Below are 18,333 nucleotides of genomic sequence, written 5' to 3' on the forward strand. Positions count from 1 at the left end.
AATGCAAATGTTGCATTTAATGTTGTCCCAGAGGTCTCTTAGGCTGCCTTCATTTCTTTTCATTCTTTTTTCTTTATTCTGTTCCGCAGCAGTGAATTCCACCATTCTGTCTTCCAGGTCACTTACTTTTTTTCTGCCTCAGTTATTCTGCTATTGATTCAGCCTAGTGTAGTTTTCATTTCAGTTATTGTATTGTTCATCTCTGTTTGTTCTGTAATTCTTCTAGGTCTTTGTTAAACATTTCTTGCATCTTCTCGATCTTTGCCTCCATTCTTTTTCCAAGGTCCTGGATCATCTTCACTATCAGTATTCTGAATTCTTTTTCTGGAAGATTGCCTATCTCCACTTCATTTTGTTGTTTTTCTGGGGTTTTATCTTGTTCCCTCATCTGGTACATAGCCCTCTGCCTTTTCATCTTGTCTGTCTTTCTGTGAATGTGGTTTTCCTTCCACAGGCTGCAAGATTGTAGTTCTTGCTTTTGCTGTCTGCCCTCTGGTGGATGAGGCTATCTAAGAGGCTTGTCTAATTTATTTATTTTTATTTATTTTATTTTTTTGGCTGTGTTGGGTCTTTGTTGCTGCGTGCGGGTTTTCTCTAGTTGTGGCGAGTGGGGGCTACTCTCTGTTGCAGTGTGCTTCTCTTTGTGGGCTTCTCTTTGCGGTGGCTTCTCGTTGCAGAGCATGGGCTCTAGGCGCATGGGCTTCAGTAGTTGTGGCACACGGGCTCAGTAATTGTGGCTCACAGGCTTAGTTGTTAGAGAGCATGTGGGATTTTCCCGGACCAGGGATCGAACCCATGTCCCCTGCATTGGCAGGCAGATTCTTAACCACTGTGCCACCAGGGAAGTCCTCTGTATAAGTTTTAAGTCATACAGCCTGATGGTTTGATTTACATATATTGTGAAATGATTACCGGAGTAGGTTCAGCTGATACCCATATAGATAGAATAAAAAGTAAAGAAGAAAAGACAAAAGGAAAAAAATTTTCTCCTTGTGATGAGGACTCAGGATTACTCTCTTAACAGTGCTTCTTTATAGCATACAGCAGTGTTAGCTACAGTTATCGAGTTGTACACTGCATCCCTAGGACTTGTTTATCTTAAAACTGGAATTTTGTACCTTTTGACCATCCTTCTCCAATTTCACCTCCCCCCACGTTAAATTCTTCATTAGTATAGCTCCTCTTTAATGTCTTCAAGTAAGCTATTAATATTTTCTCCATCTAGATCATGTGTATTTTGCTAAACTTTTCACCAAACTGTTCGGGCATAACAGACCCAGTGTGTCCAGCCCAGTCCTGCTCACCTCCTGATGAGCCCTGTCCTGGGAGTCCTCACTGTAACCCAGGTCAAAACCATGGGAATCAGTTTCCCTGGATTCTTGTCAATACCATCCTCATGGCCTGGGGGGGCCTTTGTACATTCTGCATCCTAAGGCTCTAGTGTCCTTCCCACCTCCTCTCTGTGACAACTCCAGTGGTGCCAGAAGGACTCCCCTGGTCTCTTCCTGCACACAGTTAGCCAAACTCAAGGTTAGAAATCCAGAACTCCAGGACTGCCAAGTCTGCCCAGGTCTTGTGAACCATCTGCAAGTCGAGGGGTTTCCCAGTCCACCCTCAGGTTCAGTGACTTGCTAGGAAGACTCACAAAACTCCCTAAAACCTGTTAAGCTCACAAATCGTGTTTGTTACAGGCAAAAGATACAGAGTAGAAGAGGGGCCGGAGTTGTTCCAGACACGAAGCTTCCGTGTCTTCAGCGTCTCCTTACCTCCTGGAATCGATATTTGGCAGTATGTGCACGGCGTGTTGCCAACCCAGGAAACTCACCAGAGCCTCGGTATCCAGATTTTTATTGAGTCTTCATTACAGAAGCATGATTGAGTCATTGTACATGGAACTCAGTCTCCACCCTTCTTCCCTTTCCAGAGATCCAGCTGATAACTCGTGGTTCAAAGCCCCAGCTTTCTAATTACATGTTTGGTCTTTCTGCTGTGGCCAGACCTTACCCAAACCTAATGTCATCTCTTTAGCATAAACTACCTAGGGGCCCATAGTGAGTCATCTGTTGTCATAAAGTATCATGTACATCCCTAGGGACTCACCATGAAGAACAAAGACACGCCTGTCTTTCTGGAGAGACCCAGCTTACAGGTTACTTCCTTAGAGCTGGGGCAAGGACCATACTTCTCTTTGGAGATAGTTGAATTTGCGTTATACACTTCCTGTCTTTTATCCGGGCTGCATTAGATGCCTTTTCCTAGTGTTCTTTTTTTTTTTTTTTTTTGGCCATGCCACTTGGCTTGCGGGATTGTAGTTCCCCCACCAGGAATTGAACTGGGGCCTGGCAGTGAAAGCACGGAGTCCTAACCACTGTACCATTATGGAATTCCCTTTTCCTAGTGTTCTTACAGCAACATGGGATGTCTTCGATTAAAGGAAACTGAAAGCCCACAGAGGCATCATTACTCTGTCCAGCCAAGCCTGTGAAATTGTGGCGTTATGTCCATTGCAGACTCTCTTACTGGGTCTGGCTTTCAAGGTGTCAGCAGTCTAATGACCAAGAAAGAAAGAAGTTACAATGTTGAGATTCAGAGGTAGCAAAACAGCCACAGAGGCACTGTTTTCATCTTTATCTTTTTCACTGAAATGCTGATTTTGTTTTTTCCTTGTTGGTATTACTAATGGGCCTTGTTTATTGGGTTTATTTCAGTTGACAAAGGAAAACCCAAGACCACAGAACCTACCACTTGTGAGCCAACCCTATTTGAGGGAGCCTCTATCCAGGAACTAATACAAAGAGGCCCAGGGGACTCCCAGTTGGGACAAACCAAGGATCAGGATGGGCTGTTGGAAATGCAGGAAGGACACTTGGGACCAGGGATGGACCCCCAGAGGGAGAAGCTTCCTGAGAAAATGAGTCCTGAACATGGCAGCTTAGGGACAGCTGGTGGTGTGTGTTCAAGGATTGTAGAGGAGCTGGTCCTTCCAGGAGGTGCTGTCCATGACCATGACTCATGTGGATCTGGTAATGATCACATGATTCAGGAAGAAGAAAGTATCTTTAAATGCAATGAATGCGGGAAAGTTTTTAACAAGAAACACCTTCTTGCTGGACATGAAAAGATTCACTCTGGCGTGAAGCCCTATGAATGCACAGAGTGTGGGAAAACCTTTATTAAGAGCACACACCTCCTCCAGCACCACATGATCCACACCGGAGAGAGGCCCTATGAGTGCACGGAGTGCGGGAAGGCCTTCAACCGCCGGTCCTACCTTACACAACACCAGCGGATTCACACTGGGGAGAAGCCTTACAAGTGCAATGAATGTGGAAAGGCCTTCACCCACCGCTCCAATTTTGTCTTACATAAGAGGAGACACACTGGGGAAAAACCCTTCGTGTGCAAAGAATGTGGGCAAGTCTTCCGACATAGGCCAGGATTCCTTCGACATCACATCATCCACAGTGGTGAGAATCCGTATGAGTGCTTTGAATGTGGCAAGGTCTTTAAACACAAGTCATACCTCGTGTGGCACCAGCAGACTCACACTGGGGAGAAGCCCTACGAGTGCAGTGAATGTGGGAAAGCCTTCTGTGAGAGCGCAGCCCTCATTCACCACTACGTCATCCACACTGGGGAGAAGCCCTTTGAGTGCCTGGAGTGCGGGAAGGCCTTCAACCACAGATCATACCTCAAGAGGCACCAACGGATTCACACTGGGGAGAAGCCTTTTGTGTGCACTGAATGTGGAAGGGCCTTCACCCACTGCTCCACTTTTATCTTGCATAAACGGGCCCACACTGGAGAGAAACCTTTTGAGTGCAAAGAATGTGGGAAAGCCTTTAGCACTAGGAAAGACCTCATTCGGCACTTCAGCATCCACACTGGGGAGAAGCCCTTTGAGTGCACAGAGTGTGGGAAGGCCTTCAACCGCAGGTCAGGCCTCACCAGGCACCAGCGGATCCATAGTGGAGAGAAGCCCTATGAATGCATGGAGTGTGGGAAGTCCTTTTGCTGGAGCACAAACCTCATTCGACATGCCATCATCCACACTGGAGAGAAGCCTTATAAGTGCAGTGAATGTGGAAAGGCCTTCAGTCGTAGCTCATCCCTTACTCAGCATCAAAGGATTCATACTGGGAGAAACCCTGTCAGTGTGACAGATGTGGGAAGAACCTTCACCAGTGGGCAAACCTCAGTCACCCTCCGAGAACTCCTGTTGGGGAAAGAGTTTTTGAATGTAAACACTGAGGAAAATCTTTTGCAGGAGAAAACACCTACCATGACATCTGATCATACATACCAAAGAGAAACCCCACAGGTATCTTCTCTGTGAGAAAACCTGTCACGGATCATCAGTAGTTGTGTAAAGATGCATTGTAGAAATTGACCCAGCCTAGAGCCTTACTCTACGTTTGAGAGTTCATCTGTGAGGGCGAGACCAGTGTTTATTGTGCGCTGAGGAAAACTTTAGCTACGTTTTTCCCTTAGTTTACACTGTAGTGTTATCTCAGGAATTTTTATAAAAAGAAGGTGGAAACTTAGATGAAAAAATGAAATGCGAACACAGTTTCTTTGAGACTTCTCTGTCAAGGTTATGGCACTTTGTCATGGATCTCTTAGTTTACTTGGGGTGAGGGGAATGTTATTTCACAGGCAAAGGGCCTTGACCCTTTATGTGTCTTATATATACATTCATTGCTGTCCAGTATTGGAAGAGTTAGACACTTGAGGACAGGTATTTAAGTAGATAAAGATATACATATGACACACGGGCATGTTTTATTGCACCAGTTAAGACTGTTTCAGGCTTTGTTTTTTTTTTTAAAAAAAAAACAAACGGTTCTTTTGGTGGTTTTAAACACCAAACATTCAGACTTTTTATTGATTCAATCTGTTGTTTACTTAATTTCTGTAGCTATATGATAAATCTTAAAATTGGGTAAAGAGGGGGCTTCCCTGGTGGCGCAGTGGTTGCGCATCCGCCTGCCGATGCAGGGGAACCGGGTTCGCGCCCTGGTCTGGGAGGATCCCACATGCCGCGGAGCGGCTGGGCCCGTGAGCCATGGCCGCTGGGCCTGCGCGTCCGGAGCCTGTGCTCCGCAGCGGGAGAGGCCACAACAGAGGGAGGCCTGCATACCACAAAAAAAAAAAAAAAAGGGTAAAGTGAATACTTTCTTTTATTATTTAAATTAACTTAGCTTTCCTACTTCCTTGGACTTTACATATAAATCTTAGGATGCAAAAAAACCTTGCTCACATATTTATAGAAATTGATTTAAACCTGTAGAGCAGTTTGTTTAAAAGCAACACCATGAACACAGTACGTGGTATGGCATTTCATGTATCTAAGTAATTCTTGATATTTCATTACCATTTTATAATATCGAACAATACAGGTTCTGTACATTTTTGTTAGGATTTATGTCTAGGTTGTTGGGTTGGTTTTTTTTTTTTTTTTTTAGTGATTTGTAAATGGCTTTTTTTTTTTTTTTTGGCCTCGAGGCTTGTGGGATCTTAGTTCTCCCACCAGGGATAAAACCCAGGCCCCCTACAGTGAAAGCGAGGAGTCCTAACCACTGGACTGCCAGGGAATTCCCTATTGGCATTGTTTTAAACTTTCATTTCCACATGATCTTTAGTAGTATACAGAAAGATAATTGTTCTGGGGGGTAGTATTTTAGTATCTTGCAGCCTTGGCTGAACTCAGTTATTTCTAGCCATTTCTTTGGATAGAATCCTTGGTATTTTCTTCATAGAAATGTCAACTGCAAATAGTTTTCTTTCTTCCTATTTGTATACGTATTATTTCCTTTTCTTATGCACTTAGCTAGGACTCCCAGTATGATGTTGAGTAAGAGTAGTTAAGAGAGGACATCCTTGACTGGTTTCTGATATTAGGGGGAAAACGGTCCGTTTTTCATCAAATACAGTGTTAGTTGTAAGTTGTTTTTTTTTTCCATAGAGTTTTCCTGTCGAGTCTAGAAAGTTTCGTTCTGTTAATTTGCTGAGATTTTTGTTGTCATGAATGAATGTTGGATTTTGTCAGATGCTTTAGCTCCATCAGTTAATGTGATCATCTCGTTTTTCTTCTTTAGCCTGTTGATACAGTGTATTACATTGAGTTTTGAATATTGAACCAGCCTTGCATCCTTGGAATAAACCCCACTTGGCTGTGGAGTATAAATTTTTTAATATATATTAAAGCATTCCATTTGATTATATTTTTTTGAGCAGGTTTTCCTAATCTCTTGATTGATGATATGTAGTTTTCATTCTTTGCTTGTTTTTAACTACTGTCACTGTCTGGTTTTGGTGTCAAGGTGATAGTGGCTTCTCAAGTTCTGTTTTTTAGGAAGACTGTGTAATTGTTTTTAATTGTTGTTTTAATGTTTCATAACATCCTCCAGTGAACCTTTTGAGCCTGGAGATTTTCTGGATACTTTTTAGTTACATATTATTTTATTTGATAAGTATGGAACTATTCAGAGTATCTGTTTTCATATTGATTAAATTGGATAGTTGGTCCTTTTCAAGGAAATGTTTCATCTAACTTTTCTTATTTGGAGACTTGTTGGGAATATTCCCTTATCTTTTTTTTTTTTTTTTGTGGTACGTGCGGAGCACAGGCTCCGGACGTGCAGGCTCAGCAGCCATGGCTTACGGGCCTAGTCGCTCCACGACATGTGGGATCTTCCCGGACCAGGGCACAAACCCGCGTCCCCTGCATTGGCAGGCGGACTCTCAACCACTGTGTCACCAGGGAAGCCCTCCCTTTTTAATGGCAACAGGGTCTGTACTTATATCCCATTTTATTCCTGATTTTGGAAATATGTCACCTCTCTTTTTAATCATTGTCAATCTTAGACATTTACCAATTTTATTGATCATTTTGAAGAACCAGCACTTTATTGATTTTTCTCTATTGCCTTTCTGGGTGTTTTGTTTTGTTTTGTTTTGGTCACACCATGCAGCATGTGGGATCTTAGTTCCCCGACCAGGGATCGAACCTATGCCCCCTGCATTGAGAGCACAGAATCTTAACCACTGGCCCACCAGGGGAGTCCCTTTACCTTTCTGTTCTTAATTTCACTGATTTCTGTTCAGATCTTTATGATATCGTATCTTCTACTTTGCTTTGGTTGTATTTTGCTCTTTTTATTTTTTTAGGGGTGCTGAGATTATTGATTTGAACCTTTTTTTTCTTTTCTAACGGATCATTAAGTATTACAAAGTTCCTTCAGCACTGTTTCAGCTTCATCCCACAAGTTTTCATTACAATTTATTCAGTTCTAAATATCCCTTGATTCCCTTAGAGACTTCCTCTGACACCCATGTATTATTTAGAAGTATGTTGTTTCATTTCCTACTGTTTGGAGCATTTTCTGGTATCTTTTTGTTACTGATTTCTTATTTGTTTCATGTTTGGTTTGACTGCTTAAATTTGTTGAAGTTTGTTTTATGACCCAGGGTGTGGTATATCTTGTTCTGTAAGGCTTCTCGAAATGAATGTGTATTCTGCTGTCACTGGGTGAAGTTTCTATAAATGTCTGCATAATCCTCTTGGTTGGGGTTATTGCTCAGATTTTTTACATCGTTGCTGACTTTCTGTGTAGTATTTCTGTCAGTTGCAGAGAGAGGGATGATGAAGTCCTGAAGTATAATTGAGAAATTGTCTATTCCTTACAAGTTCTGTAAGTTTCTGCTTCATGTATTTCAAAGTTCTGTTGTTTGGTGCATACACATATAGGATTGCTATGTCATCTTGGTGTATTGACCCTTTAATCATAATAAAAGGGTTCATTTTCTTGCCTTTGAAGCGTACTTTATCTGATATTAGTATAGTCACTACTGCATTTTTTATTAATGTTTGTAGTTTATATTTTTCCATAATTTTATTTTTAACATTATCTACATCATTATATTTGAAGTAAGTTTCTTGTGACAGCATGTAGTTGGGGTCATACTTTTTTTTTTAATCCATTTTGCCACTTTTAATTCGTAGGTTTAGATCATCTAAATTTAAAATAATTATTGCTATGTTAGAGCTTAACTGTACCATTTTATTAATCTTTTTTTTTGTGTTCCCTTTGTATTATTCCTCTTGTTTCCAGTTTTTATTATTTGGGTTCCCCCACCCTGTTTCCTGTGGGCTATTTTAACATTTTTTAGAATCCCATTTGATAACATCTGTAATGTTTTTGAGTATATATCTTAATTTTCTTTACGTATTGTATTATGTATACATAACTTATCACAGACTGTTACCAGCATTTTAGCACTTTGATGTATAGAAACCTTGATTCCATTAGGTTCACCTGCATTCCCTATTAATATAATTGTTGTATTTTCTCATTGTATACTGAGAACTATATTGGATATTGTAATTTTTGCCTCAACTAAGTGGTTTTTGTTTTCCCACAAAATTCATGAGAAGCATAGTCTGTTTACCTCTACCTTTACCATTCCATTGTTGTTTCTCCATTCTTGAAGTCCCAAGTCTTCTGTTAACATTTCCATTCTGTTTGGCAAATTTCCTGTGGCCTTTTTTCTAGGGTATGTCTGCTGTTAAATGTTTTTTCTTTCTTCATCTAAAAATGTCTTTATGTTCACTTCATTCCTGAAGGATATTTTTGTTGGACATAAGACTTGGGGTCCACAGTTCTTTTAGGACAAAAGAAAACATGTCTGTTTTTTTTTCTGTCCATCTCCTTTTGTCCAGCATGGTTTCAGATGAGAAACCTGCCTTTCAACCCATTGTTCCTCTATTTGAAAGGCATCCTTTCCGTCAGGTGCTTTCAAAGTGCTTTTTATTATAATATTCAGCAGTTTATGATGTGTCCTGGCATAGAAATTTTAGGGTTTATCCTGTTTGGTGTTTTCTCAGCTTTTTGAATCATGTGGTATATGCCCTTTGCCAAACTTGGGAGATTTTTAGTTATTTTTCAAGTATTTTTTCAACCCCACGCTTTTTCTCCTCTCAGGGACTCCAGTAACATGAATGATAATTCTCACATTCTTGTCCCATAGGACCCTCAGGCTCCCATCTTTTTGTTTCCACCAGTCTGTTTTTCTCTGTTCCTCACATTGATTAATTTCCATTGATCTCCCTTTGAGCTCACTGGTTTCTTTCTGTCTCATGTATAATCTACTATTGAGCTCACCCAGTGAGTTTTCATTTTGGTATTTGAATTTTCCAGTTGTTTGATTTCCATTTGGTTCTTTTATACATCTTCTGTATTTTTGCCTAGCTTATAATGCCAAAGAAGGACTCTGAGAAAACAGGCAAAACTGTATAGTCCAAAGTCATGGTTCTCTGGTGGTTTATCTTGATGTTGGGATAGAAATCCTAAATTAACTGGAGAAATGAAAAGCCTGGTATCCACAAAAATTTCTGAGAACAGATCTTACAACTGAGATCTGTAGATTGTTCAGAGTTGTGTTTAAGGTGCCTGGATTCTCCGTGAATCCTACTGTCTTCTGCCTTGTTGCCCAAGCCAGACACACTCTGCAGCCAGTTTTTCATCATCACCCACATCCAGCCAGTGTCCCATTCTGTTCTTTTTTTCCTAGTAGACACTCAGTATATGTGTGTTCTAGTGAATGGCTACGTGCAGCAGGGAATTTATATTATAATGTTTGGCTCCCTCACAGTGTTTACACAAAGCTGTGTATATGGTTGGCACCGTATAGAATATATGTTGACCTTGAAGAAGATCTACACAAGCTTTTATGGCCAGATCGTAGTCATAATGAATGATTGTTTTGGGTCATCAAAGACCACCCTGTTTCAGTGATTTGCTGACTCACAGTACTCAGCATATGGTTACAGTCAACAGCTGTGCTTTATTACACCCAAATGGTGCAAAGCAATCTCAGCCAAGGGAAAAGACACAAGGACTGAAGTCCAGAGGAAACCAGGGACAATCTGCAATGGTCCTGTCTCAGGGAAGTCACACAGGATGGGCCTAATTTAAGCTCCATCAAGGAGTTAACAGCAATAGATTGAAATGTCTACTGGGGAAGCTAATTAGAGACCCAGTGCCCAGGGTTTCTTGGGGACACTCTAACACATACCAAATTCTAGACCTCTAGAAGGATAGATCTTCGGCATTAAGCCACACAGTTAAACAAAAAACTTGGGCACACTGAGCCACTTGTCATTTGTGGGAATGATGGGAAATCTCCCGAAATCTAAGGCCCCAAGCCGCAGCCCTTGGAGAGGTGAAGCTTGCAAGCTCAAGAGAATAGCAGTCTCAGGCCTGCTGTGTTACGTCTTCATAGTGACTTAAATGGTACTAAGATGCCGATTAATTCAGACTCCTGTAACAAACATTAAGCAAATACAGTTTCCTACAACAAAAAGTGAGTCATAACTCTGAGGTGAAATTGTTGTAAAAAAAAAAAAATCAGTAAGCCAAAGTAGAACTTAACAAACTAGCCAGGATTTAATTTAGTGATGACAAAGTACAGAGGCAGTCTGGTGACAAAGGACCTTATCTCCTCCCAATATTAATATATGTATGTATATGTATGTGTATGTATGTACACCACTTGAGGCCATATATATGTATATAAATGTGTATAGACCTAATATATATATTTCTGTGTGTGTGTATATATATACAGATACATGGCTTCAAGTGGTCTGACTTGCAGATACACCCACTGCTTGCTTACCCTTATCTATAAAGATGTAAATAAATGCCATCTCAATGCTGTGTGTTCCTGTAGCACGTAAGTCAACAATTTCTTGTCTCTTTGTTCCTACTATTGATGCTGTTTGCCTCTGTCTTCAACAAAGAGAGAAATAAGGAATATGTGCATCATTCAGTGCACCTGACAAGATTTAATTAAAGACTTCGTTTCAGGCTTAGTCGCGTTCATGATCTATGTGTGAGTTTCACTTGGAGAGAGAGGGAGCCAGTGGCTCCAGTGGGGAGGGCCCTTGCTGGAGACATGGTGCTGGACCCCTACAGGAATCTGGTCTCTGGGAGTATGTGCCTCTCCCCTTTGTAGTCACACTCTGGCCTGCAGATGACCTTTCCTGTTCGGTTGTGGGATGGGGAGGGGGGGGGTGCAGCTCTGGAATGCTCAATGACGTCATCCGTGAGAGTTGAGGGTTAAAGATTTGTAATCTGCTCACAGGTAGGTTACACACCTCACAGTTAAAGGTCTAAATGGTAAACGGGCAACTTTGCCTCAGAGCAGTGTCAGTGCCATGGGCCCTGTGGTCTGACTTCCTGTTGGTACTTCTGACCTGGTTCTTACCTGCTGGAAGACTTTTTAGAAAATTCCTGGCCACTCTCCTCCTTCCCTTTGTTTTGGATATCCATGTGTTAAAAGTATGTGCTTTTATTTTGAAGTTCTAACATTTGGGACCTTGCTGATCCTGTAGAGACTGCGCCTCCTAGAGCTAGCTGATTCCTCCAGATAATTTCCCCCCCTGGGTGTGCCTTTCAAATGCAAACCAGCCATTCCAGAGCCCAGACCCCACAACTACTGCCTTTATCAAGTTCTTATGCTTCAAGACCCTTCCCTAGATGCGAGGAAACTAAGGACAGCCCCTGCACTCTGAACTGTGCTGAAATTATCCCAACTAGCTAATCCTAAACCTACTTAGCCTGCTTGCTTCCCCTGGCCCACTGCTTCCAGTGAAAATGACAACACACAGTCTTTGCCTATGCTTCTGCCTCCATCCTTTTGCCTCTGACTCCACTCTAGTGCGTCCCCATGTGACCCTGTGGAGCATGGCGTGACCTCATCTTACAGAACTGTATTTCTTCAACGGCAATCATGTGTTGGCCTCATATCAGGATACTAAATCCTACATTTTAAAACAATGCCTGAAAGCGTTAACGAGAGGATAGATACTAGGAATATAACAAAGCAAATCAGGCATTTCCAGAAACCAGGGTGTCAGTGCACCCAGCCAGATGCAATCTTTAAATTGGAGTGGTGTGGAGAGTCATGGACAGAAGAAAGAACAATGCCAAGGAGAGGCTGTCCAGGTGAGCAAGTAGAAAGCAGGTATTCGACAGGCCAAGGTGTTAGTAAGATGCCACTTACCTCCCCCCCGGTGTTTGTCTTTTAGAAAGATGGTTCCAGATTACCTTCTCAAAGTCACACACTTCAGACAATGACGAAGCGTGACTAACTGGGGGCCACAAATTCATTAATGACAACTTCAGAGTCTCCCTGTATGATTTCTCCAACTTTCTGAGATGTGAAGGAAGAAGCGCCTTTCTGTGTGCTGTCTCCCGAGTCGTGCTACGTCATCTGTTTTCTTGATCACCTTCTGGTTAACAGGCATCCTCATCACTTTCCTCTCGTCCCTTATGGCATCTGTAGCCACGTCATCTTTCAACCTCTGCTTATTATTGCGCATTCTAGTTCCATTTCATGCTCTTGATTTTAGGTATAAATCTTCATACACATTTGATGTGCTCTCTTCTCACTTTCTCCTTGAAACCTGGAATCACACTTAAGCAATCGTCAACATTTTCCCCATCGTAGAGTCTGCCCAACGTTTGCCCTGCCTGTGATCTCAGCTGCGTAAAGCCTGTTTCTCATCTGCATGTTCTTTTGTCCTTCACCCTTTCTGATTTGTCCTCACACATTGCCATGAGTGTCAGGCACCACTCTCTATTCCCACATCTCACTTCTTTATTCCTCCCTCTCCCTTTAACTGAGGAGTCCCCTTGGACCTATTTTCCTTTCCTTGCGATTATTGCACTTCACCATTACCTCTTCCTCTATTTTTCTGCACTTCCCAAGCCTCCCTACCTTGTGAACCTCCTTGCTTCAGTCGCACCCTCTACACCACTCTGGCCAAGGTCGGTGGTGACTCCCATGTTTATAAAATTTAAGCCCTTGTCTTTCTTGAGACTGAACTTGACCCCGTTGACCACTCCATTCCTGAAATACTCTTTTTCTTTGGTTCTGTAACATCACTCTCCTGGGTTTCTCTCTCCCTCTTTCTTTTTTTCTAACTTGCTAACTCATCGACTTCTATTCACCCACTCAATTTTGAAATTTCTAAATACTTTTCACAGGCCTTTTTCTCACTCTGTGGTCTCTTCCAAGGCTTCATCTGCACCCTTGGCTTCAGTTCTCTTCTTTACTTTGAACAAATCGAAATTTATTTTCCCAGTCCTGACTTATTGGAGCTCTAGACCTGAACCCCTGATTGTCTTCTTACTGTCCCCACTTGGATGTTTCAAAGATGTCTCATTCTCCACTTGACATTTTGAAGATTCCTAAAATGGCTCCCACTTCTCCCTGATTCTGATCCACTTTTATTTTTTTTAAAGAATGAGATAAGGCCATGTCTTTATTTTTTTTAATTTTTTTAATCAAATATTAAGTTTTTTAAATTTATTTTTATTTTGGCTGCGTTGGGTCTTTGTTGCTGCGCGTGGGCTTTCTCTAGTTGCAGCGGGCGGTCATTGCGGTGGCTTCTCTTGCTGCGGAGCATGGGCTCTAGGCATATGGGCTTCAGTAGTTGTGGCTCGCAGGCTCTAGAGCTCGGGCTCAGTAGTTGTGGCGCACGGGCTTAGTTGCTCGGTGGCATGTGGGATCTTCCCGGACCAGGGCTCGAACCCGTGTTCCCTGCATTGGCAAGCGGATTCTTAACCACTGCGCCACCAGGGAAGCCCCTGATCCACTTTTAGTCTTGCCTCTACACTACATGGCACTGTTTGGTTACCGAGGATAGAAATCCCAGGAGACTTCCCTGGCGGGCCAGTGGTTAAGACTCCAGGTTTCCACTGCAGAGGGCACAGGTTTGATCCCTGGTTGAGGAACTAAGATTCCACATGCCACGCAGCACGGCCAAAGAAAAAAAAAAATCCCTTACTCAGCCTGGTTACCTCTGTTTCCTCATCCCCCACATGCAAAGTTGCCAGTTTTGCCTCTTTAATGCCTCTCAAGTCTATCCTCTTCTCTGTAATCCACCTCTTCCTTCCTAGACCATAATACCATCATCTATCACCTCTAATTCTGTTTAGTAATTAGGTCTTGTTTTACCCATGTTTCCTCTCCAATCCGTTCTCCACAGTGAAACCAGAGATGCAACGCCGATTAGATGATGCATCTCACTCCCTGCTACCTGCGCAACACACACACCCTTGAAGTGTTTCATGACTTCCCTTAACTCTTGGGATAAAAACCGAATCCTTAACATAGCCCGTCCATGGGGCCTTACCTGGTAAGGGATGTGCCTAATTTACTGCCTTTTCTCTTGCACGTGTCTGACTGCTCTGCTCTCTTCACTTCCTGTTTCCGTTTCTTTTCATTTCCCCACCTGCTGTAGGGCTGTTCCTTACTTACTTTGGCTAGTGACTGAGTGCTTATCCTTCACATCTCACCTCAAATAGCACTTCTCTAGGGAAGCCTTTACCAGAATACCTATCTAGGTCATAACTTTTCTTTTTCAGGGAAACTTTCATGGTTCTTTGCCGCCCAAGACCACCTTCAGGCTTGGTGGTTTGCTAGGAGGATTCACTAGACTCAGAAGAGCTGTGATACTCATGATGACAGTTTATTACAACAAAAAGACACAGACCGAGATCACCAAAGGGGAAGGGCACGTGTAATAAAGTCCGGGAGAAACCAAGCACCCCTTCCAGGTGATCCCTCCCTGTGCAGTTCACAGGGACTCAACTTTTCAGCAAAGATGTGTGACAACATGTTATCGCCAACAAGGGAAGGTCACCCAAGCTTCAGAGTCCATAGATTCCTTTATTGAGGCTCGCAGCGCCTAAGTGACCTACCATGGATACTCAGGATCCGCAGAAGGCAAAGATGTAGTGCTGCTTCAGGCAATACAAAGCCCACCCTTCATCATGAGTCACATTGTTAGCATAAATTATCTGGTCATAATGATACAGTGGGACCTACAGGCGTAAGCATAAAAATCACTCTCACTAGTCAAGATATTCCAAGGACTCAGAAGTGGTCTTCCTGGAGCTGGTCAAGGGCAAGTCCTTATTTTTTTCTTTCTTTTTGCCACACTGCATGGCTTGTGGGATCTTAGTTCCCCAGCCAGGGATTGAACCCAGGCCCGCAGCAATGAAAGCGCAGAGTCCTAACCACTGGACCACCAGGGAAGTCCCCCACAGGTACATTTTAGAACACGTTCAGGTGCATATTAGAACCTCATTACTGACAAAGTTCTACACAATTTGCCTCCCTTTATCTCTCCAACTTACCTCGTACCACTCTAACCCCTGAAGATGCAGCTCTAAGCCACACTAGCCTTTTCTGCAAACACCCCAATACACTCCGAACCCAGGAAATGTCTTTCTCAAAGACCTAGGAATCCATCTCTTTGAAATGAAGACATCAAAGGAGATAGCATCCCTACATCCCAGCTTCAGGCACCTTGCTCCAAGTAGCAAAACTACCTCTGTCATAAAGAATTGAGAAGTTAGTTTTCCCTTCTAGAAAGCCAATGTAACAGCAGATAGTCACCCCAATTACCAGGTAAATTTAAGATGAACTATGTGTAACAAATAGTGCTGTCAATACTTGAGAACTAATTATTGTTTGTTTGAAAATGTATGTAATGGGTTGTGTCTGTTTGGCTATATGAAAAGGGTGAGTTTTATTCTTTGCAGTCTCTTAGCAACTGTGCTGTGCATCACATTCTGGTTTAATGCTTATACAATATTAAACTTTTATTTCTTTACTATCTTTTCGGAGAGGTTTTTCTGGGTTGGGAGGAGATTTTTTCCTTTTTAAATTTCCCCCCCAATTCACCCTATTACCTGTCTAAAAGAATTCAATTGCAAATGTTTTTGAAATTTCTGTATATGCCAAACAAACAAATATGGGGGATGATTTTACTATTTGAGACCCAAAATGCAAACTGATTACTGGGTCCAACAAATACACTTGACCCTTGAACAACAGGGGTTGAACTGCCTAGGTCCACTTAAGGCAGGTTTTTTTCAATAGTAAATGCTATAGCACTGCACCACTTGGGGTTGGTTGAACCCCTCCCTGGATGCAGACCCGCAGATATGGAGGAATCTCAAATACTGATAAGACAGGCTGGGACGTGGGACCCTTTGCTGCAGTGCTTGCACCTGGACAAACATCTCTGGGACCCTTTGCTGCAGTGCTTGCACCTGGACAAACATCTCCTCCAGCAACAAAATAAAAAGAAACTATAAGGGACTAAAAATAACTGCGTGCATGTGCAATTGGGGCAAATTATGAGCAACAAGATACAAAAAGACCAAAAACCCAACTGCCACTTCTGAGGAGCTGGGAACAGAAGCAGGGTACCAGGAGCAAAAACAGGGTACTGGGAGCAAAAACAGCACCCTTCACACAGCACCACCAAGGGGGTGGGCAGATTACCTAAGCCACCCCTCCAGCCCCACACCTGGGCTCACGGCGTTTAAGGGCCCAGCCTGCCCCCCTTCAGGGAGCGAGCCAGGGAACCTGCTACTTGTTTTCTCCCTCCTGCTGCAGGAGTCCCAATAAAGCCTTACCTGAATTTCTCCTCAGGCCTCTTACCAATTTCTATTGATTAGGGGAGTCCCAGAACCCTGGTGGTAACACTGAGGGCCAACCATAAGTTATATGCTGAAGGTCAGCGCTCTTAAATACCACCACCCCCCCCAGCCCCCTTGTTCAACGATCAGCTGTGCTATAGTAAGTACATGAGACAGGAGGGCTGTATGCAGCTGTGGTCCGTGCGCCCACTCCAAGTGGCCTGGGCAGTCCTGGGCTGGGGGAGGCAGGTGTATTGGGGGAGGGCACACAAGCCACAGGATATTGGGGGACAGAGGCACAAATTTCGGGGAGCTCCACAGTGGTGACCCTCACATAAGCGAGTGACTGAGGAGGACCCTGGGGAGCGGCCTGAATAGGACACGCCCTTCAAGCTGGGGCCAGTTGGGCTGCACGTGGTTCTGGAGTTTGCCAACTGCACAACGTACCCTGGCAGCTTGCTGCGGTTGGTTTATTTTCAGTCACACCTGCGTCACGTCACTGAGTTCGTTAAAGCAGTCACTCAGTCACGGATTTATATGTTTGCTCATTCATTCAGGCTTTTTGCATTACAGGCTCTCCACACCCCTCCACCCTCTCTCCCCTTCCGGTTTCTGGCGCGCCCTCCTCTCGTGTCTTTCTGCCCCGGCTCCCGCCTTCCTGTCTCCGTGCCCTGCCCTCTCATTGGCCCAGCGACTTCAGTCCCGCCCCCCAAACACGGGCGGAAGTTCTCATTCCTGTCTCTTCTATTGGGCATGCTGCCTAAGCCTCAGGCATTTCAACCAGTGGGAGTCAACCAGGAACTACCCGCTCAGCCAATGGGGCCAGAGCACTTAGTATAAAGGGCCTGGCCCGCGTTGTTTAGGATCGTTTCTAATTCAGTAGTGGGTCTGAGTGCAGGCCAACCTCAGGGGAACCCGCAGGTGGTGCCCGCCCAGTGACTGCCCCGAGGCTGCGTGGGAGCAGGTCGGGACTGGAAGAGCCTCAGCCTGAGGGCTACCTCCTTCCTGGACACCCAGCTCCGCAGGGCTCAGGAAGGCGTCCTCCTCACCACCATCTCGTCTAGTGAGCCACCCGAAAGCTGTGATGAAGTCGGGCAGTGTTCAGCCCGCAGGTGAAAGGGTTAAGTACCAGGACCAGAGAAAGAGGGTTTAGAAGAAAGGCCTGGTGTCAGTTGTTGGGGGTGGGTGTGCACAGAAGAAAGTATTGACGTCTCTTTTCTTTTTTCAGTAGCTGTAGCAGGTCAAACGATGCCCAGCATCCCAACCATGTGAGCGCCTTTGTTTTGTATCTGAAAAAGGAAGGGGAGTGGGACCGAGGGATGAAGAGCAAGCTCCACGTGTGAAGGTTGCCTCATGGGACTGACAGTTATTGACCAAACACCCTGACAGGGCTCTTGAGAAGGGAAAGGGGCCTAGGGAGGGTAAAGTGAAAGAGGAAGGCGAGCATGAAGTTTCCCTGACTCTCCACCCACCTCCGAAACGGAGCCTCTTTTCCTTCTCTCCTATCAGGCGGCGCCTCACAATTGATGATTTTGAAATCGGGCGTCCTCTCGGCAAGGGAAAATTTGGGAATGTGTACCTGGCTCGGCTCAAGGAAAGCCATTTCATTGTGGCCCTGAAAGTCCTCTTCAAGTCCCAGATAGAGAAAGAAGGACTGGAACACCAGCTGCGCAGAGAAATTGAAATCCAGGCACATCTACAGTAAGGATAGTCTCTGTATGAGATTACTGTTACAGGTTCTTTTTTTTTTTTTTTTTTTTTTTTTTTTTTTTTTTTTTTTTGCGGTACGCCGGCCTCTCACCGCTGTGGCCTCTCCCATTGCGGAGCA

At 43.8% G+C, this 18,333-nt stretch overlaps 1 protein-coding gene across 17 annotated transcripts in view; it reads left to right on the forward strand.

The window, feature by feature from the left end:
* AURKC (aurora kinase C) overlaps nucleotides 1–18,333 on the forward strand; it is a 44,220-nt gene that overhangs the window by 22,897 nt on the left and 2,990 nt on the right. For 3 of the 17 annotated variants that reach the window (XM_024117003.3, XM_028477839.2, XM_028477840.2), the window contains 2 exons: nucleotides 17,734–17,773; nucleotides 18,015–18,206. In XM_024117003.3, coding sequence (XP_023972771.1) covers nucleotides 17,734–17,773; nucleotides 18,015–18,206 — 232 coding nt within the window. The other 14 variants (XM_028477838.2, XM_055078872.1, XM_007127438.4 and 11 more) reach the window with 11 other exon arrangements.

Source organism: Physeter macrocephalus, chromosome 17, assembly GCF_002837175.3.
Source record: "Physeter macrocephalus isolate SW-GA chromosome 17, ASM283717v5, whole genome shotgun sequence".
Taxonomy (NCBI): Eukaryota; Metazoa; Chordata; class Mammalia; order Artiodactyla; family Physeteridae; genus Physeter; species Physeter macrocephalus.